This window comes from Lithobates pipiens, unplaced genomic scaffold, assembly GCF_037356315.1.
Source record: "Lithobates pipiens isolate NorthernLeopardFrog02 unplaced genomic scaffold, aLitPip1_a1.2 Scaffold_19, whole genome shotgun sequence".
Taxonomy (NCBI): domain Eukaryota; kingdom Metazoa; phylum Chordata; class Amphibia; order Anura; family Ranidae; genus Lithobates; species Lithobates pipiens.
Genome location: NW_027507764.1, coordinates 136,867,351 through 136,890,121, shown reverse-complemented (window position 1 = coordinate 136,890,121; position 22,771 = coordinate 136,867,351). Strand labels below are relative to the sequence as shown.

The 22,771-nt window shown below is 44.1% G+C and overlaps 1 protein-coding gene across 5 annotated transcripts in view; it reads right to left on the bottom strand.

The window, feature by feature from the left end:
- Nucleotides 1–22,771, bottom strand: part of PALS2 (protein associated with LIN7 2, MAGUK p55 family member) — a 245,132-nt gene that overhangs the window by 93,536 nt on the left and 128,825 nt on the right. For all 5 annotated transcript variants that reach the window (XM_077491299.1, XM_077491302.1, XM_077491298.1 and 2 more), the window contains one exon: nucleotides 10,032–10,259. In XM_077491299.1, the coding sequence (XP_077347425.1) occupies nucleotides 10,032–10,259 (228 nt within the window). The remainder of the gene's footprint in view (nucleotides 1–10,031; nucleotides 10,260–22,771) is intronic.

The window sequence follows — 22,771 nt, the reverse complement described above, 5'->3', positions numbered from 1 at the left end:
TGCAGCCCTTTCTATCTGTGCAAGGAGCCGAGTATCCACCTCCTCATTAACATTGGCTGGTCTATAACAAATGCCAAAAATTAAAGGGGTTGTAAAGGTAAATGTTTTTTCACCCTAATGCATTCTATGCATTAAGGTGAAAAAACATCTGACACTGCCTGCGCCCCCAGCCCCCCCCCCCCCCGTTTTACTTACCTCATCCTTCGAAAATCCCGTGCACGCCCCCGTCGTCCTTTTCACTGTTCAGCCTGGCCGCTGATTGGCTGGAGTGGATGGATGGAAAAGCAGCGCAGCCATTGGCTCGCGCTGCTGTCAATCACATCCACTGTTGCGGAGCGCCGGGGGGCGGGCCGTGTGATAAAGCGAGCGGCTATAGCCGCCGGCTGCATCACGGGAGCGCGCCCGCAGGTGCTTCTCACCATGCGAGGGAGCTCGCATGAACGTGAGAAGCATCTGCGGGAGGAAGCCGAGGCAGCTGCCGAGGGACCCCAGAAGAGCAGGTTTGGGGCCACTCTGTGCAAAACAAGCTGCACAGTGGAGGTAACTATAACATGTTTGTTATTTAAAAAAAAAAAAATTCACTTTACAATCCCTTTAACTTTGAACTACACACATCTGTATGCAGTTCCGCGCATAATGCTTCAGACTCATCACACTCTCCATCCACCAGGTCCTCTTTCACACTCTTTGAGTTCACTTCTCACACACAGACAGACCCCTCCACCTTTCCTTTTTACTGTCTTTCCGAAAGAGTGCATAGCCAAGAATATTAATAGCCCAGTCATGGGAGGAATGAAGCCAAGATTCAGCAATGCAGATTACATCAAAGCTCTCCTGATGCACCAAAGATTCCAACTCACCTATTTTGCTTAGCAGACTTCTGGCATTGGTGAACATTTTAATGCATTAATATATTTTGACCGGTCACATACTATCCTCTTGGGTGTTCCGAGATTGCAACTAGGACTTGCTACTATACTTACCTTGGGTTTATGTGCTTTGGTTACCCTACCGCTAAAGCCCCTAATATTACCCACTGGAATATGTTCCACGCTGACTGAATATCTCTAGACCCCCCCCCCCCCCCCCCCAATCACCTAGTTTAAAAACCCCTCTAACTTTTTGGCCATCCTTATTCCCAGCTGAACTGCACCCTCTTCATTTAGGTGCAGTCCGTCCCTTCTATAGTACCGGTTATCGACTGAAGCCGTCCCAGTCCTCCAGGAACCCAAACCCCTCCCCACTACAACCGGGTCTTCAACTACTTGTTTACTTCCCTAATCTCCCTCTGCCTTTCTGGTGTGGCTTGATGTACCGGTAGTATTCCTGAGAATACTACCTTGGAAGTCTTTCCTCAACTTAGTTCCCAAGTCCCTAAAATCATTCTTTAGGACACTATCGGCTTTGTCATTGGTGCCAATGTGCACCATGACAGCTGGGTCCTCCCCAGCCCCTTCCAGTAATCTGTCGACCAGATCCGTGATGTGCCGAACCTGAGCACCTTGTAGACAACATACAGTTTGGCGCTTCAGGTCTTTGTTACAGATTGCCCTCTCTGTCCTAAGAATTGAGTCCCCTACCACCAAAATCTGTCTTTCCTTTCCCTTCATTGGGATCACCAATGTCACTCAATGGAGCGTACTTATTGGGATGCTCCAGCCCTGGATCAACCTCCCTGGCACTTGCCCCTCTACCCTTCCTGACTGTCACCCATCTACCCTTTGCTAGTGCCTGCACCTCTTGGTTTCCACCCACCTCTGTGCTGGCCCCTGCCGGGTACGTTCCTGGCTCTCCTTTAGTGTGGAGGGTCCTCCTCAGTTGCTTCCCCAGATTCAGAATCTGGGCTTCCAGGGAAACAATGTGCTTACATTTTGCACAGCAGTATTCGCCCTCGATCAGATGATCAAGGAATGCATAAATGCCACAAGATGTACACCGAGCCGCCTCTTCACACACGCCGGGTACCGCACACCTATTAATTTAATGAGGATTAGCGATTATACCCAGTCCAAACTACCCAACAAGTAGCTTCCTGACACTAATACTCTGAACTAATGAGTTCACCTTTTTTTTTTTATACCAACGCCCCTATGTACCAATATTGTATGAATGTACTTCTTTTGTAGAAAAGAAAACACTTTCTATTTATCCTATACAGCCCTTACCTTGGTGTCCAGCTTGTTAAACAAAAAAACTAAAAAAAACCTTCTCCATTACTCCCTAGACTGACCTTAGGGTGTGAAAACTCAGAAGACACAGGAAGGACTTTACCAGCTCACCTCATTAACATGCAACCTGCAGCTGCCTTCCCCTCCCAGGAGATGGCGCCCCTTCACCTTCTCAGGTGCACGGCTTTCCAATGCAATCAATCAGTGATCACTGTTCTCACTAAATACCCAGGCATCAATTTACTTTCACCTTGCATAGATCATTCATTTGGCAGAGTGTTCTGGATCAGAGCTATAGTATTGAAAACAGGATATGTCCTGGGTTCTGTAAAGTTCACCATATACTATACAATCTAAATGTACTCTCCCGTTTAGATCTACTATCAACTATGTAGTGCAAGTGCCTGCCTGATTTAATACAGAGTTATAGGATAGATGCTGGGTCCTCCGATTATATAGTTTTGGTACATCTAAAAAAAGGAGACTTTACAGAGCTTGTATAATCATATCATAATCACACTCTGCTCTAAAAACAAAACAAAGCACTCAGGAGTTACTTGGGAGTGAATGTTGCATGTAGGGCAGCTTATTCAAGTGAATGTGCTGCCCTATGTGTGACTAGTACAATCTCTGCACAATTTCCTTTAGATTTACTAGAACTATGGAATAGCAGGACACACCTGAAGAATCAATTTAATTTGTAACAAATCAGACCGGCCCTTGTACTACATAGCTGATGTAGATCTAAAGGTGGCATCGTAATGAGGAAGGTGTGGTCCAGAGTGGTGAACACGTCTTATGCCCTTTTCTGTGGTGCAGCAAGGCAGTGCATTCTGGGATTCAAAGCTACCTGGATATTACATGCTCTACAGGAAGTGATAGAAACAAAAAAATATTTAAAACCACTTGCTTACTGAGCACTTAAATCCCTCTCCTGCCCAGACCAATTTTCAACTTTCAGAGCTGACGCACTTTGAATGACAATTGCACAGTCATACAACACTGTACCCAAATTAAATTTTTCCACACAAATGGCTTTCTCTTGGTGGTATTTAATCGCAGCTGAGTTTTTTATTTTTGCTAAAAAAAAAAAAAAAGATGGAAAATTTTGTAAAAAAAAAAAAAAAAAATCATGTTTCATCGTTTCTTATAAATTGTTGCAAACAGGTAATGGTCTCCTTCATTGATACGCGCTGATGAGGCGGCACTGATAGGCACAGATAAGGCGGCACTGATGGGCACTAGTAGGTGACACTGATGGGCACAGCACTGTTGATGAGGCACTGATTGGTGGCACTGTTGTGTACTACTAGATGGCACTGGCAGGTGGGCACAGATGAGCCTGGGGCAATCTCCTTGATTGGGACCGATGTCCCTATCACAGCCGCCGATCAGCTTTTTATTTTCCCCTCACGCTGTCAGCGCGAGGAGAAAAAAATAGCCGATTACCAGCTCTGTTTACATCAAATGATCAGCTGTCATTGGCTGACAGCTGATCACGTGGGTAAGGGGTCAGGATCGAGCCCTTACTCCAATCTGTGATCCAGCGAGTTTCATAGACTCACTGATCACAGAACACGCTGCAGGCAGCTCAGGCACAGGATGACTACAATAGCGCAGATCTGAACTAGTTAATACACTCAAAAATTACATTTCAAAACTTAGGTAAATGAGGCCAGAAAGAGCTAAGCACATTAGGATGGCTGGGCCAAAAAGAACAATAGAAAATGCCTCCATTCATCATGAAAATTGGAATTCTGCCTGAAAAGGTGAACTTATACCACGTACACACGATCAGAATTCTCATTGGAAAAAGCCAAGATGGTTTTCCAACGGAATTCCGCTCAAACTTCGCTTGCATGCACACAGTCACACAAAAGTTTGCTGAACTTTCGACCGTCAAGAACGCAGTGACGTACAACACTACGACGAGCCGAGAAAATGAAGTTAAATGCTTGATTTTTGCACTCAATTTTGCGCATCGGAATTGCTACAGACGATTGGGATTTCCGATCGCAACTTTTTCCGTCAGAAAAATTGAGAACCCGCTCTCAAATTTTTGCTGGCGGGAATTCTGCCAGCAAAATTCAGATGGCGCATACACACGGTTGCATTTTCAGATGAAGAGCTCTCATTGGTCTTTTGCTGGCTGAATTTCCGATCGTGTTGTACGGAGCATTAGACTTTAACTCCTGTCTTTCCCATTACCACAGTCATGTACTTTAGCCAAAAAATATATATAAAATTCCAAGGTTGTAAGTACAGTGTAAGAGAACATAATTGCCTTCTTACATTTCAGTGGCTAAGGAGCTTCCACTTGCTAATATACAGAAATATAAGGCGACAAACCCAATGGATGCTAGGTGTACATTTGTTACTGTTTATGAGGGTTGTTCGCTATATATCCAGATCACAACAGACAAACACAATGGGGCTGATTTTCTAAAACTGGAGAGTGCAAAAGCTGTGCATGGTAGCCAATCAGCTTCTAAAATCAGCTTGTTCAATTAAAGCGGGAGTCCACCGGGACTCCGCGTTTTTTTTTTTTTTTTAAAAGCCAGCAGCTACAAATACTGCAGCTGCTGACTTTTAAAATAGTGACACTTACCTGTCCAGCGCGCCCGCGATGTCGGCACCCGAAGCCGATCTCTAGGTCGCCTGTCGGGTCCTGCCGCCGCCATCTTGGGTATGGGAATCAGGAAATGGAGCCTTTCGGCTTCATTTCCCGGTTCCCTACTGCGCATGCGCGAATCGCGCTGCGCAATAAGGACACTCCCCGCTGCCTCTGGGATCTGTGTGTTTCCCAGCAGGCAGCGGGGCACTTGCGGGAAGGGGCGGGCACTTGCGGAAAGGGGCGTAAGTTACGCCCCTTTCCACAGAGAGCTATCCCAGAAGTGGGTGCAGTTACCTGGATTATCCAGGTAACTGCACCCCCCTCCCCCCTGAAAGGTGCCGATTGTGGCACCGGAGGGGGGGAGGGTTCCGATGAGCGGAAGGTCCACTTTAGGGTGGACCTCCGCTTTAAGCCTTGACAAAAAAAAAAAAAAAAAAAAACTGGAAGTGATTGGCTTCTATGCAGAGCTGTACTCTCCAGTTTTAATAAATCAATCCCAATGAGCTTAACCACTTTCAGACCGGACCAATTTGCTGGTCAAAAACCAGACCACTTTTTGCGATTCGGCACTGCGTCGCTTTAACTGACAATTGCGTGGTCGTGCGACGTGGCTCCCAAACAAAATTGACGTCCTTTTTTTCCCACAAATAGAGCTTTCTTTTGGTGGTATTTGATCACCCCTGCGGTTTTTATTTTTTGCGCTATAAACAAAAATAGAGCGACAATTTTGAAAAAAAAACGCATTATTTTTTACTTTTTGTTATAATAAATATCCCCCAAAAATATATAAAAAAACATTTTTTTCCCTCAGTTTAGGCCGATACATATTCTTCTACATATTTTTGGTAAAAAAAAAAAAAAAAAAAAAATCGCAATAAGCAATTGGTTTGCGCAAAATTTATAGCGTTTACAAAATAGGGATAGTTTTATAGCATTTTTATTAATCATTTTTTATTATTTTTTTTTTTACTAGTAATGGCGGCGATCAGCGATTTTTATTGCGACTGCGACATTGTGGGGGACCCATCGGACATTTTTGACACATTTTTGGGACCATTGTCATTTATACAGTAATCACTGCTATATAAATGAAGTGATTCCTGTGTAAATGACACTGGCAGTGAAGGGGTTAACCAGTGGGTGGCAGTGTAGGGGTTAAGTGTTCCTAGGGGTGTGTTACTAACTGTGGGGGGGTTGGGCTTTCATTTAGTGAACACTGATCTCTGCTCCAATCACATGGAGCAGAGATCAGCGTCACTAGTTGCTAGGCAGAATAGAGAAATGCTGTTTACATTCTGTCGACGTACATCGTCGTGCGCTGGTCGGCAAGTGGTTAAGCTGATAACATACTGATTAAAAATTCACAGCGCTGTGTATTCCAATGGGTTCACATATGTTTTCTTACTACTGTATTTGAAATGCCTTGCATATTTGTGCTTTAATGTGGATGTTAGCACTTTCAGGTGCCTGCAAGTCCACTGAATACTTACCAAAGGCATTCAAAAGTCTTCAGACACATGTGATGGCGATTGTCTCATAATGGAGAAAGGATTAACAGCGGTTAACCTGTGTCATGCAACTCTATTCCCCCATCCACAAACTCTATATGGATGCGGGAATCCTCCCCACTGTCAGAATACACAGATCAGCTCTGCAAGTCTATAGCCTGCAACGGTGATTGAGTGAGAAAATACTGCTAGGGTGGTCAAACAGAAGTCATTTGGTAAATCAACGTCTGTTCAATCGCCCTATCAATATTTTCTCGCTCAATAGATCCACTTGGTAGATTGATTTCTGTTCAACCAAAGTGGCCACACATGGGTTGAAATAAAGCATCAGAGTAAAAATCCTCATGGTATGTACAAATAGCAGCTGAACTTACAATTATGGCCGCCGATCCTAGACCCAGAAGTGGCAGTGTGACATCAGGCATATCCCCTGAGGATGTGTGCACACTAAACACGCTGAAAGGGGCCTTACGTGCTGATGCCACGCTGCTGCCTCCGGTATCGGTGGCCATTATTGTACATTTGGCCACTATTGTTTGTACATACCACAGGAATTTTTACTCTTGTATTTTAGTGGCGACATTTATATAGTAAATACTGCACTATATACACTACTTCTCAGGATCTGTGTGGTAAGCATCTTTTAATAAGGGCTCCCCTTGGCTGTGTGATATACACCAGGAAGAGCAATTGGTGGAGATCCCAGGAGGCTGGCATGTTATACATTGTCATTCATTATTAATCTTCTGGTGAGTGCATAGGGGGAAGGGCTTGCACTGGGGACACATTACTATTTGTTTCTGCTGCATTGAGAGGTGTCACTATTGGCAGATCTTCAAGTGGACATTTTAATATACTGTACTTGGACATTTTCGTTGAATCACATGGACACTTTGTGATCAAATGTATGGTGTTTGTTATAACCAAATTTTTGCATGCCATTTTAATTTTGCACAGCTTACATGCAGTAAGATATGTTAAATGATTTTTCAATATTTGTACATTTTAGGTGCTGCACATTTGAGTTATAGAGTCTTTGTATATATTTATGTGTGTAGGTATACTATAAATATATATAATCACACATACATTATCACACACACTGAAATATATGATTGTGCAGTAGAACTAGTGTGAACCTAGTGTAATACAGGGCATACATGGGTCAAATTTGTGGTGGAGATTTTGAAATATAATATTTATATCAAGGAGCTTAAAGGAAACCATTCTGAATGTATGACTTCATATTTTCAGGTTTATGTGTGTATGTGGGCAGAGGTTTTTACTGGAAGATATTAGGACCTTTTAGAAATACAGAAATGTCCCCTATCTCGTGGGAACCATTGAATGTCCACAGGTGTTAAGTGAATACCAATCATCTTTGCATACATTGAGGCTCCATCTCCTCAGGGGACATTAACATGCTAATGTTGGAACTGTTTGGGCTGAAGGATCAAAGGGGGTGGTTCATTCATTTATAGACTGAGTGGCCTCGGAAAGTTCAGACTTGAAACCTGGACATTTCTGGGAGCTCCAGAATTAGCCAGAGTGTGAGCCATCATGAACCAATCAGTATTTAGACTTCAGAATCAGCCAATCAGAGGTTGATGCAAACTCAAAACCAATGGGTGCATTCCATCTTCTGATTGGCCGAGAATGCATATAAAATAGGGCGAGAGTTAGCTGATGGCCTGTTCAGTTCCAGACCATCGGGGCGACAGGATGTCCGTGTAACGTATGCTTGTATATATATATCTCTCTCTCTCTCTCTCTCTCAAACTCTCATGGACTGGACACGCAAGATTCCTGTGTAATGTATTTTCCTCATCTCTCTTCATCTCGCTGGGACCCCTTTTGCAAAAATGGTAACATAGGGAAACACTAGATACTGTGTCTGTATTATTATTATTAGGTCTCTTTTCTTTTCTGTAACCCTGTCTACCATAGGACTTTGCCTTAATATTAATCTTGTGAAAGGATGTGTATGACCATTATAGCAATATTTGGTAACATCGTTGTTTTTAAGGTTGTATCCTCCACAGTATATGGGGTACTCTCTAACGTTTCTTTTCTATAGTATGTTTAAATAAATTTGATTTTTATCCTTTTCGCACATGTATCATTCGTTCTCAATTTCATGGTTTGATTCATATAGATAAAAAGTTTTTAATCACTTATTTTATGTATAGGTAAGTATATAAGTGAGCTAGGCGAACTAGCCTTAACAGTCGAATTACAAACAAATTTTCTTTTTAAAAATCAGAAATGTTGTGCGTTTTGTAATCCAATGGTGCTACCATTGATATCAAAATTTGACCAACAAAGCCTTCAATTTCACCTCATGTTGCTACAGAAAATACATTTTGTGGCTGGGAAACTTTTCTTCTTTCCAAGTCGCCGTTCATGCACATTTCTTTTTCAATTAGATTTCTCCCATAAATTAAAAAATTTGTTGTTGAACATGTCCGATCACTCAAATTTGATGGGCGCATGAAAATCAGCTGCTGCTGTGGGCCACTAGTGCTGCAAAATTTGAACAAAATTCCTTATTTCGGAATTTGAGCCATGTATGGCCAGCTTAAGGCTCTGTTCACATCTAGTGATTAGGGATTGCAGACAAAATCACCATGATTCTGCCTGCGATTCCAAATCACACTGAAGTAGTGTCAAACAAACCATGCGATTTTGGGTGCCATTTATTTTTAATTGCATCTCAAACATGGTGCAGTTTCACGCAGCAATGTTTGGAAACTGCATCTCGCAAAGCTTGTTGCTCAAAAAGGGCACAGGAACTTATTTTGGACAACGATTTTGTGCGATGAGGTGACATTAAAAATGAATAGCACCCAAACATGCATTGGTGTGTTTTGCCACGATTGCAGTAGGATTTAGAATTGCAGGCAGAATACTGGTGATTCTGCTCATGATTCCAAATCACCAGATGTGAACGGGACCTTACGCTGGCCATACATGTGACATTTTTTCGCTCAACAAAACAAAAACAAAAAAAACAGAAGAACAGGAAGAGGTAATACACACCACTGTCATTTTAGTCTGACAGCGGGGAGACTCCCACACCAAGAGATCACAAAGATCAGCACTACAGTCTATTGCCTGTGACCCTGACTTAGGGGAACTATAAAAGACAAGGCAGTTGAACAGAAGTTAATTGGTAGAAGAACAGAAGTTAATTGGTAGATTGACTTCTGTTCAACCACAGTAGCCACACATGGATCGAAATTTGGCTGCTCCCTCCAGAATCAGATGTATGGCCAAGCTTAATGCTGGCTACACATTATACAATTTTGTACAATTTTCCTTTAGATTTACCAAAACCATATAATATAAAAGGTCAAACCTAAATACTTTCAAATTGTATGAAATTGTGAAATCAGGCAGGCTCTTGTACTACATAGTTGAAAGTAAATCTAAAGGAAATTGAACAAAACAAAACTATATAATGTATGCCAGCTTTATGGATGCAACTGTAGTCCTAGATAAATCTCAATTTGCATACAATGCAATTGTTACTATTCATACATACCCATTTCAGAAACTCATCTGCACAAATTCGTATTAAGATCAAAATAGCATAGTCTGTTTGCTGTATCACAAAGATTAATATTAAATACTTCTCACATGGGGATTTACATCACTACATTTAGTGAGTGCAACCTAAACCTAGGAAAAAGACTAAAAGGTACAAACATAGTGTAATATTATGTGTTATGTGACACTGACCTGCTGAGGGGTAATTGCATCTTTATAGCTTGGAAGTATCTTAAGAGTAACACTACCGCTGATACTCTTTAGCAGTTCTTGTAATTCCTTTGGATTATTTCCCACTTCATGGCCATTAACTTCTTTAATGATGTCTCCTACGTGAAGAAGACCTTGTCGATCGATCATTCCACCATGGAGGATCCGAGCAATTACTAGATTATTATTTTCCACTTTAAATGTCACACCCTGTAAAAGCAGGCAAGATATAAAACAGTGGAATAAAACAAAAAAACACGGTCTTTAAAAGGCAATACAAATACTGTGCCTAAATAGCGTCTTTGTCATAACAAAAGGATATTATAAACTGATATGTATAATTTTATACACTTGTATAAAATATTCCTAAACAAACATTAATTGAAGGGTGCATCCAGGGCATTTAGGGGCTGATTTACTAAAGACTGTGCACTTTTGCAAGTGCAGTTGTTCCAGGGAAAATCCAATTCATAATTTATGCTCCTTGAAAAGCTAAAGGTGCGCCTTGAAGTCTAGGCAGTGCAAAAGTATCACGCATATGATATTCCCATACTCAGAAGAATGTGTTTCGGGGTGTAACTGGAAGTATGTGTCTATGCATGTGTGAGAAATAACTTATCTTCTTTAACTCAAAGGAAATAGCCAGTCAGAACATCAGATTTGATACATTTTAATATATACATCATAGTTTGTAGAAACTATACCTTTCACGCAGTCTTCATTTGTGCTGCACAACTGAATAATTGTGAAAGTATCACAGTGCTGAAAACTGCAAAAATTATCTGTACAGAAAGGGGGTTTTAATATACAGGTCTTTAAGTGGTAAAACCTGAATATACAACATGTCTGTCTCTCTGGTTTTCTATTTCAAGAGCATAATATGGAAATGAAGAGCAATTCAATCCTCAGCAGTGTGTGGAAATCTATCAAAGCTAAGAAAGATGGAAACGCAAAAAGGCATTGCTATGATTTGAGAAAAACTTTGTATACATGTGTAAATGTGGAGCTGACTGCGTTTCTAATCTAACTGCTGCATTGTGAGTGTGGACACCGCTATGCAATATATTCACCACATTCATTGACAAAGATTTAAGGTGCAGCGGTGTGGTCATTACAAGGTAAAGAATAGACTCCCTAAAAATAAGTGCTCCTCCTGCTGGATCCTCTTTTTTTTTTTTTTAACGCAATGTCCTCATTGATGTGAAACGCCGAGACCACCTTCGGCAGAAAAGACTGTTGCGGACGCAACACCACCTTATCCTTGTGGATAACCAGACTGGAGCGACTTGCAGGACAAGGCCGCCAGTTCCAAAACCCTCCTGGCCGATGTGATGGCCACTAGAAAGACCACTTTCCGGGAAAGAGTCAACAGGGGAAACTAATATTTTCAAATGGCGGTTTCTGAAGCGCTGATAATACCAGGTTCAGATCCCATGGGATTAACGGTGGACGTCCCGGAGGGACTACATGTCGCACCGCTTGAGCAAAAGTACTCACTATAGAGTGAGACACCAGGGGTCGCTGAAAAAGGACAGCCAAAGCTGATATTTGTCCTTTAAGGGTGCTTAACGCCAATTTCTGGTCCACCCCTTGCTGAGAAACAGCAGGATCCTGGATATAGAAAAAGGAGCGGGGATGCCATCCTTTCTCCTCACACATGGAGATGCAGGCCTTCCAGGTACAAAGATATATCTTCCAAGAAGATGATTTCCATGCTCTCAACATAGTTGGGATCACAGAGTCCGACAAACCCTGGTTCCTCAACACCTGGCTCTCAATAGCCATGCCGTTAAAGTCAGCGATGGTAAAGCAGAATGGAGAATCAGACCTTGAAACAGAAGGTCCTCTTGCAACGGCAGTCGCCAAGGAGCGTCTGCCACCAGGCACACTAGGTCTGCGTACCAAGGATGCTGAATCCAATCTGGGGCAACCAGTATTACTGGGATCCCCTTTGGCTTCCACTCTGCGAAGCAGATGTGGTAACAGATTCAGTGGAGGAAAGGCGTAGATCAGCAGGTACTGATCCCACGGAGCCACCAGCACGTCTGACGCGTCTGCCCACGGATCTCTTGTCCTGGATACGAATCTCGGCAACTTCCGATTGAGACGGGAGGCCAGAAGATCCACGTCTGGTGTGCCCCACCACAGGCACAGTAGCCTGAACACCTCCGGATGCAACGCCCATTCTCCTGAGTCCAGCATCCGATGACTTATAGTCCGCCTGCCAGTTCTCCACACCCGGGATGTAAACAGCTGACAGGGCCGGTACATGTCGCTCTGCCCACCGAAGTATGTGAGCGATGTCCCGTGCGGCGGCCGAGCTTCTCGTTTCTCCTTGGTGATTGACGTATGCCACAGTAGTGGCACTGTCTGATTGGATCCTGATCAGACGCCCTTGCGGTCTCATTGACCATGTGAAGATGCATAGCCCGATCGCTCTCAACTTGGTTTCCTCTGTCGACAAGAGGCCCTGAGTCGACTGAACTCCCATTACTCCACCCCAGCCAAATAGGCTGGCGTCCGTTGAGATCACCATCCATTTCAGTGGTAGTAACGACTTCCTGGACTGAAGCACCGGGGACCTCAGCCATCAGATCAGGGAACCCCCTAACTGGCTCGCCTGGATCTATCGATCCAGGAACAATAGAGATCTGTCCCACTTTGTCAAGATCTCCTTCTGCAGGACTCTGGTGTGGAACTTGGCATATAGTACTGCCTCGAAGGAGGCCACCATGAGTCCTATGACTCGCATGCAGAAGCGCATGCGATTCATCAGTAGTTTTACCGTGGCTCTGAGAGTCTGCAGCTTGTCTGAAGGGAGAAACACTCACTTCCCCGGAGTGCAGCAGCAAGCCTAGGTACTCCAAAACGCTGAGTCGTTACTATCACCCCCCAAATTCTTGCAGGGTCTGCATGGTGATCGCCACATCCTCTTCTAACTCTGAGGTGGAAGAAGCTCTCAGGAGGAGATCATCTAGGTAACCCGCTATCCTGAGTTGTTGTAGCAGCGCCAACACAGGAGACAATACCTTGGTAAAGACTCGGATACCAAACCAAAAGGGAGAGCCAAAAACTGTTAGTGGGCTTCCCCGACTGCAATCGCAGAAACTTTTGATGCCGGAGGCATATGGGTATTTGCAGGTACGCGTCCTGGATGTGCAGCGACTACTGAGCCAACTGATTCCATTCTGAACCTCTGCACTTTCACAGAGTGATTGAGGGCTTTTAGATCCAAGATTGTAGTTCCCAAGAAGGAAAGGGGTACGTCCAAACAGGTTTGAGTAGAAGCCCTGGAAACGTTCCGACTCCGGAACTGGTACAATCACCCCGCGATTCAGCAGGTCCCCTACTGCCCCCAAGAGGGCCTCCTGGCGAGGCGGGAGAATGGGTATGCTGGAGGGGAAGAATCTGTTTTGCGGCCAAGAGAGGAAATCTATCTTGTAGCCATAGGAAATCAGATCGCAGATCCATTGGTCGGACAGTCGAGAGGACCACTGGGCTGCAAACTTCCGAAGGCGACCCCCCCCACCCGAGTCATGGGTGGGGGCAAACCTTCATGCGGTAGCACTTTTGTTCGCAGGCTTGCGGTTCCAGGGATGTTTCTGCCCTTCTGTGGGCGTCCTGTCGGGCTGGGGATGTTTATCCGAAGCTCCGGGCAGACGAAAAAGTAGTTTGTGAGCAGAAAAAAAGAGGGCCCTTGCCTACGCCGTGGCTCCTTAGCCTTCCTGGCCTGTGGGAGTAGATTACTCTTACCACCTGTGGCATTCTTAATAACGTCAACCAAAGAGGCTCAAGAGACGGTTGCCAAGGAAGGGAAGATCCATCAGGGCTTTTTTAGATGCCTGGCCGGCAGACCAGCGTTTCAACCAAATCAGGCGCCTCAGCACCACTGCTGACACTGAAGCCCTGGATAACAGGGGGTGGGTATCCAGGGCCGCGTCACAAACGTAATTAAGGCCTTGCACTAGTTGGTCTGCTAGTTCCACACAGACAGGAGAAGCCTGCTGTTCTCTCAATTCACGGTGCAACAGTTTTACCCACTCAGTGTCTGCAACACAAGTGCGGATGCCAGTACTGGTCGCATGGCTGACCCCACAACCGTAAACAAGGAACAAGCCCCTGCCTCGGCCTTCCTGTCCGTGGGATCCTTTAATGCAGGAGTCCCCTCTACTGGATCATGGTTACTTTGTTTAACCTGGATACTGGGGGGTCTATGACCAGAAGAGCCGACCACTTTTTGAGAAGGCTCTCCTCAAAGCGGCAACGCACCGCCATGTATTTTTGGACCAAAAGGTCCGTTGCAGTCAACCCCATTCCTTGTAAATGAACTTGTCAAAATAAGTCAGAAACGGGAACATCTTGGGTGAATGGCTGGCTTACGGGACCCAAAAGGGGCCGCTACATCAGCAGAGGGATCTGCTGGCTCCTGAATCTTCAGGGTATCACGCACAGCTGTGATAGGTGCTCCAACAAGCACTTTGTCATACACGGACCCGGACGGGGACTCATCCTTACTGTCTGAACGGTCCTGGTCAGCGTCATCTGAAACAACAGAGCAGGGGTCACCAGCCTCACCAGGGCCCGAGTCTGCGTCAGAGCTCTCCCCAGATGACAGGGGCCGCTTTTTAGCACCTTGCACCCAAGCACCTCCTCCATCTTGCCAACTAACAAATTGAGGACTGCTGACACTGCGCATTCCGCAAGCGAACCGGTTGCAATTGCCTGGACTTCGGGGAAAGAAACACCAGTTTCTGAAGCCATGCTGAACCTACCCTGTCTGCCACCCGAAGGGGAATTAGGACAGTGTCAGTCACACCCTCCTTACTGCTGATGGCTGAGGGTCTCTGTCCCGCAGGACTCACCACCCTGAAGGGTTCTGCGCTATCCAGCAAGTAGTGCCTGTGGTCTCTGTCCCAGGTGCAGAGGGATCCGCTCTGTGTCAGTGGAAGCTTCTGCTAATGGCACTAAAACCGCTCTGCAATGTGCTCAGGCTCAAAGGAAATGGCCACCCAGCTTTCAGTATAAGGACATAAAACACAGGGAAAATGGCCGCCAGAGCACAGGGACACATGCTACCGCTAGAGAACGCTGAAAAACGTGTTCAGGCTTCTAGAAAATGGTCGCCAGCGTCCAGTATAAGGACAAATGACAGGGGAAATGGCCGCCGAAGCACAGGAGAGCATGCTTTCCCTTGCCCACACCTAAGATGGCCGCTGATGCTGAAACCATGAGGAACAGAGCTGAACAAATGGCAGTGATGAGCGCTGCAAGGGACACAGGCACCTCCAGGGAAATGAGAAACAGGACTCAGGACACAGCCAGCCAGCACAGCCCCCCCACAGGTGAGAGCCCCCCCCAGAGAGCCCCTGTACAGACACACACACCGCTCAGCAGCCACATGCAGCATCCACCACAGAGAGGGGAAGATAGGGACAGGGAGAGAAGAGAGGGAGGCGAGGGACCCCCGAATCAACCTCCCAGGGAATGCCCAGCTGCTCAGCCCCACCAAGGCAGGGAGAGCTGTACTTACCAGTCCGGAAGAGCTGGGAGACATTCCATTACAGACCCACTCTCTGATCAGTACAGGGTGGCTGCTAGCCTTGGCACACTGACGCAGAAATCAGTAGCCCGGTCATATGTGCGCCCGGAGCATAAAAGCTCACCGCCCACCTCTGGAGCTGAGGTTTCGTCGTGGCCGACCCAGCGCGTAGCTCTGGTCTGCACACGCTCAATGGCCAGGCTGGGGAGACTACAAGGATAAGGGTATCCAGCCTGTCACCCAGCAGGCTGTTGATAGCAGATCACAGGATCTATCTTGCACAAAAAGCCAAGCTTCTGCAGAAAAAAAAAAGACAGACCGATGGGCTCGCAGGGTTCCTAGGTCCTTCTCCTTCACTAGGCGAAATAAAACTGAGGCTGCAGTAGCATGCTGAGGGTTTGTTACCTAAGGGACCGCCCCTTGGGAGGAACTAGAATGTTCTAGTTTTATTATCACATGCTAACATGTAATGCCTAGTCTTCTCCTGAAGGTGGCATAACAACCCAATTTTCTAAAGAGAGAAGCTGTGTCAGTCGGTGAATAAGAGAAAATATTATTGCGTTTGTTTACCAAAAATATGTAGATGAATACATATCAGGCTAAACTAAAAAAAAATTATATATTTGAGTGATATTTATTATAGCAAAAATTGTTTATAGCGCAAAAAAATTAAAACCACAGAGGTGGTCAAATACCACCAAAAGAAAGCTCTATTTGTGGGAAAAAAAGGGCATCAATTTTGTTTGTGTAAAACGTTGCACAACTGTGCAATGGTCAGTTAAAGCGACACTACTGAATCACAAAAAAATGCTCTGGTCGTTAACCTCTACTGCCCGGCGTCAAATGACCGTTTGGGCGGCGCGGCTCTCATTCTGGGTGAACGTCATATGATGGCCCTCCAGAACGACCACTCTTGTGCGCCCCGGGGGGGGGGGGGGGGGTGAGCAGCGTGGCCGTGTCGTGTTGCTAGGAGACGGCACAACCCCAATCTGTGTAAGAAGCCATGGCTCTTTAACCATGTGATCACCAGTGCCACCCATCCGTGCCCACCAGTGCTGTCTATCTGTGCCCAGTGCACACCAGTGCCCATAAGAGCGGCATATTCGTGCCTCATCAGTGCCGCCTCCTCAGCGCCCATCAGTGTTGCCTCCTCAGCGCCCATCAGTGAAGGAGAAAAATGACTTATTTACATAATTTACTGACAAAAACTAAGAAATGCTTTTCTTTCAAATTGTTTGACTTTATTTATTTTTAGGAAAAAAAAAAACCCCAGGAGTGATTAATACCACCAAAAGAAAGCTATTTGTGTGAATAAAATAAAAATGTCACGTTACAGTGTAGCATGACCACGCAATTGTCATTCAAAGCATAACAGCGATGAGAGCTTAAAAATGGCCTGGGCAGGAAGGGGGTGTAAGTGCCCTGTATTGAGGTGTAAGGGGGTAAAATCTTCCGGGACTGAAGTGGTTAAGAGACTCCAGAGGTAAAGAAATCATTTTGCCCCTGTACAAATCATAAGACCTCATCTGGAATATGCAGTTCAGTTTTGGGCACCAGTTCACAAAAAGGATATTGGAGAACTGGAGAAAGTGCAGAGAAGGGCAACCAAACTGATAAGAGGCATGGAGGAGCTCAGCTATGAGGAAACAGAGGAACTGAAATTATGCTTTCTGGAGAAGAGATTAACCCTTTCCTGCCCGTACTATAGCCAAAAGACTACAGCATGGTCTTAATTTACTGGGAGGGCATACATGGACGTCCACCAGTGCTCGTGATGCCCTTCGACTCAGCTGATCACAGTTCAGGGTAAAGTCCTAATCACAGCGGCCCTTTACCATGTGATCAGCTGTATCCAATGACAGCTGATCACAGAAGTATATACAAGCCGGTTATCTGAAATGACAATCAGGACACTGATTGGCAGCACTGGTTGCACTGATAATCAGAGCCAGCTATCAGAGCCCATTAGTGTCATCAGTGCAGCCTCAGCAGTGCCCCTATCAGTGCCAATCAGCACACATCAGTGAAGGAGAAATTTGCAAAATTTTATAACAAAGTAACATTTTTTGAAATTTGCTCCGCTGGTCTAAGGGGGATATGACCACCATGTAAAAATACATAAGTGGACTCCATATAGTAAACTCTGTGCAGTGTTATTCACTATCAGTTCATTATAAAAGACAAGGGGGCACACTCTACTTCTGGGGGAAAAGATTTAACCTCCACGTATGGAAAGCTTCTTCCCAGTAAAAGCTGTGAAAAAGTGGAACAGGTGTCCTCAAGAGGATGGTTAAAAAAAAAAAAAAAAAAAAAAAAGGAGCTAGATGCATTCCTAAACGCACAAAATATAACTGGGTATTAGCATTTATAGGTAATAAAACCAGAGCTTATTGATCCAGGGAATAGCTAACTGCCTCCTGGGGATCAGGAAAGATTTCTTCCCCCTGCTGGAGCAAATTGAACCATGCTTCACAGGGAGTTTTTTTGGCTTTCTCCAAAACGAACTGTGGGTACAAGATTGGGTTTATGGAAGTTTTCTATTTATTTTTCTATTTCTTGAACAAGATGGACTTGTACCTTTTTTTAACCTGACAATGTAACATTCTCTTCATTCCCTTTCCATTTTGCATCCTCAAAAGACTAGCATATCAGGACCATGTCGCCACAAAATCAAGAAAAGTCCCCTATGCAATGGAAAACAAAAATACAAAAATTAAACGTTACACCCACACAAAATATTCCCCAAATCGAGTACTCGGAGGGCCAATTAATTCTCGGAGGTGACTTCAATGTCCCACTGATCCCCTCTGAGGATACCTCTTCGGGATTGTCCTCGGTACCTCCTGGCTCCCGCAAGCGCATTGCACGATCCCTACACAAAGGGGAACTAAAAGATGCTTGGCGCCTTCTCCACCCCACAGAAAAAGATTATACTTCCTACTCTTCGCCTCAAACTGTACTCACGGATTGACTATTTCCTAATTCCCCATACTCAATTGCATGCAGTTTATGACTCCTCTATAGGACTAATCACATGGTCAGACCACGCTCCGATATTACCGTCATACACCCTAGTCGATACTCTCACAACTAGAACTAAGAGGTGAAATTAGTCTATTACAGGAAGAAGTGCTCAAAGATGTCACCTGGGAACTTGACTTCTATTTTCAAACTGACATTAGAAAGCAATCCCGAAATGGTATGGGAAGCGCATACATTGATTATCCGCGGAGTGTTCATTAAACATGGATCATGCCTCAAAAAAAACAGTGCACAATACAGTTGACTTCCCTTTTTTCCACAAGAAAAATGTTCAAAGTTTTGCAGTACAAGCGATGCATATGCGCAGTTACAAATATAATATTGCATAGATTGTCACAAGACAGTTTATTTGATGATATTAACAGGAGAGAGGTGTTCAAAGCCGTTTTATATCATTACAATGAGATACTGGATGGAATTGACTTCCCTTCTTAATGAGTTACGGGCTGTGGAAACCTGTCACAAACACACCCAGCCGCCTTCTTTAGAGACCGAACATCTGATTTGCCGTAAAAAAAATCACAGACTTACTACATTTTAAGGCCAAGGTAGTGATAACAGGTTTGTTGGAACAATCTCCTATGAGTCTGGTAATAAATGCTGTAAATTGTTAGCCAAATCCTTTAGAGAGCAGACAAAATATCACCCTACCCAAAATACACACCGTGAGAGTTTCAAGGATTCTACGAATCCCTCTATAATTTGCAGAAGGATACCCCTTTGCAAGAACACATTGCGGACTATTTGTCCTCCCTCTCAAATGCCTCAACTGCCTACTAAAAGTAAGTGACCTGTTGGATGACCCCCATCACATTAGAAGAGATTCAAGGAGCGATAGGAGCTACTAAATCAGGGAAAGCACCAGGTCCGGATGGTTTCGCCATTCTTTATTACAAGACTACTGCCATCCCTTGGTAAATTTATGTCCAAATTCTTCAATGCCTTAGGATCAGGCACATTGTTACCTCTAGACACCCTTCAAGGCCACATAGCAGTAATCCAAAAAGATGGCAAGGACCCCGCCACCTATGGGAGGTATAGGCCAATCTCTTTACTCAATATTGACCTCAAAATATTTGCAAATATTTTGGCAACTAGAATTTAACAGCATTGACCAAGCTTAATTCATTTAGACCAAGTAGGCTTTATAACGACCCGCGAGGCCAGGGATAATACGATCAAAGTCCTGAACCTACTGCACATAGTTAACACAACCAATACTCCCTGTGTGTTTCTGGGTACAGATGCGGAAAAGCTTTTCGACAGGGTGAACTGGCAATTTATGCAAAGTTCTGCAGCACCATGCTTAACTGGATATCTACACTCTGCTCTAATACCTTAGCTTGAGTCAGAGCTAATGATGTCCTGTCGGAACCCTTTATGATTGCAAATGGGACACGGCAGGGCTGTCCCGTCACCTCTTCTTTACACCCTGTCACTAGAACAGTTCCTATGTACTGTACGCCTGAACCCAGATGTTACAGTAATAATGGTTGGCGATACCCAGAACAAAGTATCGGCATACACAGATGAAATGCTGTTCTCACTTACAAACCCTTTAATCTCTCTACCGAACCTTATTCATGAATTGGAAACATATGAGGCCATAACGAACTAGTAGATTAACTTCACCAAGTCCAAGGCGATGGGAGTGGGAATACTGCAGCCCCTTCTATCAAGCCTCAGAGGTTCAAATTGAAATGGACAAAATCGGCCGCGCCTAAACAGACGACAACTTTCACTGCCCAAACAATATGGAAGACCAGAAGTACCAGATTTACGTACATACTATCATGCAATTCACTTGAGCAGACTTATCGACTGGAATCGCCTACAGACTACTAAATTATGGCCCCAACTGGAACAGTCTCAGTGTGACATAACCCCTTGGTAAAGCACCCTGCTGTTAGCAATCACTGCCAAATCCTATGAAAAAAAAATCACCCCTTGATTGGTCAGACTACAGGAATTTGCTCATCCCTCATCATCCGATCCTCTCTTACGACAGTCCACTCACCACTCTTTCTATACCAGGATATTAGGACTCCCCCTTTTCACCTTAATGAAGTCTGGAAGCTTCCAAGCATCCCACTGCCTCATTAATGGGTGTTTGCCATCAACCTCTTCTCTCACAAATCCTGGAGGATCCTATTGATTTGACTTCTGGAGGGCTCTCCAACTCAGGCATATTCTCAAATCACTCTCACCCTCAGGAGAACTTTTGTCAAATCTCTCACTATTATGGAAGCGTACTGCTCGGAGGAGGGTACTTTGCCTCATGTCCTATCAGCCACATACCAACTGCTGATTACAACCCCAGACAGTCACCAACTGCAATGTCTTAACACATGGGAGAAAGACCTAAATTGTACATTCAAACAACATCACAGACCACATATCATCCGATTCACATACAAATCCTTCATCTGTACGAGAGTACAGGAAACCAATTTTAAAAATACTAACCAGTACAATACACCTGCAAAGCTACACAAGTTCTTTCCCTCTCCCTTGGATCGCTGCTGGAGATGCCAGGGGAATAGGGGAACAATTCTCCACATCTTGTGGGACAGTCCCAAACTTAAGCAGTTTTGGAAGGGAATTTTCCACATCTCCCAAAAATTTACTGAAAGTCCCATTCCTGATGACCCAGACTTTTTCTTAATTCATGCCTCCAATATTCCAGGAAAAATGTACAAAAAAAACAAAAACAAAAAAAAAAAATCGATTGTTCGACATCTCCTTGACGCCGCCAAATCCTGCACTCTTCGGTGCTGGAAATCCACATCACCTCCGAATATAGGATTGTGGCTTGAAAAAGTAAATAAAATGGAGGCACTTATCCTCTCGGCACGTCACCAACACAAATGATATACTAAAACATGGACACTTTGGAACAAGTTTGTCTTCTCCGACGAGGAACAAGCCCTCTTCGAAAGCGACACTGTAGACTGATACTGCCCCAACGCAGGCACGTATGCCATCCATCATCATCTTGATGACGATGTCTATATACTCCTTCTATTGACATGGAATTTTGTGGGTTGCGCATGTCTCACCTTCCCTTTCCCATTTTTCCTGTCATCTCTATTCTATCCATCCTGCACTGTATTCTATACGGTGCTACAATTTCTTCTCTGATACAAAAACTTAGAAAATATTAGGGGCAAGATCCATGGAACTGTCTAGTGCAGCAAGTTGTTCCCCACAGTGATTATTAAACTTTACGCTTGAGAAAGCAGTATGTCATGCTACACTTGTCCTTTAACCATGGGAGACATTGATTGTGCTTAGAATCCTATACTTGGTACAACTCCATATAAGATATTGTTTTACTGTTTTATATACCAGTGTACCTTCTCAATATGTTTTTCGATGTTATGCTTCGTGTCTTGCCTCTTTCCATAAAAGACTTGTTAAAAAAAATAAAAAAATAAATTATATATATATATATATATATATATATATATATATATATATATATATATATATACACACACACACACATACATATGCACACACACATATATATATATATATATACACACACACACATATATACATATATATATATATATATATATATATACATATATCCTGTTTCCCCGAAATTAAGACCTAGCGTGATTGTCGGTGATTAACTAGGGCTTATTTGAGGGGTAGGGCTTCTATTGCAGTGATCAGCGACAATCACGCTAGGTCTTATTTTCGGGGAAACAGGGTATATATTTCCCAAAACACTTTCAAGGTCCTCTCACCCCAACATACATGCACACAGGTAAATGCATGCGACAAGGGTCCCCAAACCTAAAAACAGAATGCAGTACACGTATTGCCGTGCATGCCGGAATAGGAGCAATAACTTTTCCAAGGCTTTTGCCTCACCTATGGAAAATATAGGATACAGAAGATTGTCGCCATTTCATGGGTGCATGTAATTTTAAGCCTCGACATGATGGGAGCTACTTACTCAGGGGAAGATTGCAATCTTCAGGGCGAAATTTTTTTCTTAAACATGTGCAAAAAATTGCTGACAGGGAAAGGGTTAAAAGCTAAAACTTAACCATCAATAAAAAAATTAATTCTAGTTTAAAAGTCTGCTAGAAGAATGTAAAAGGAAAGCGTTATACCACAATAGGTG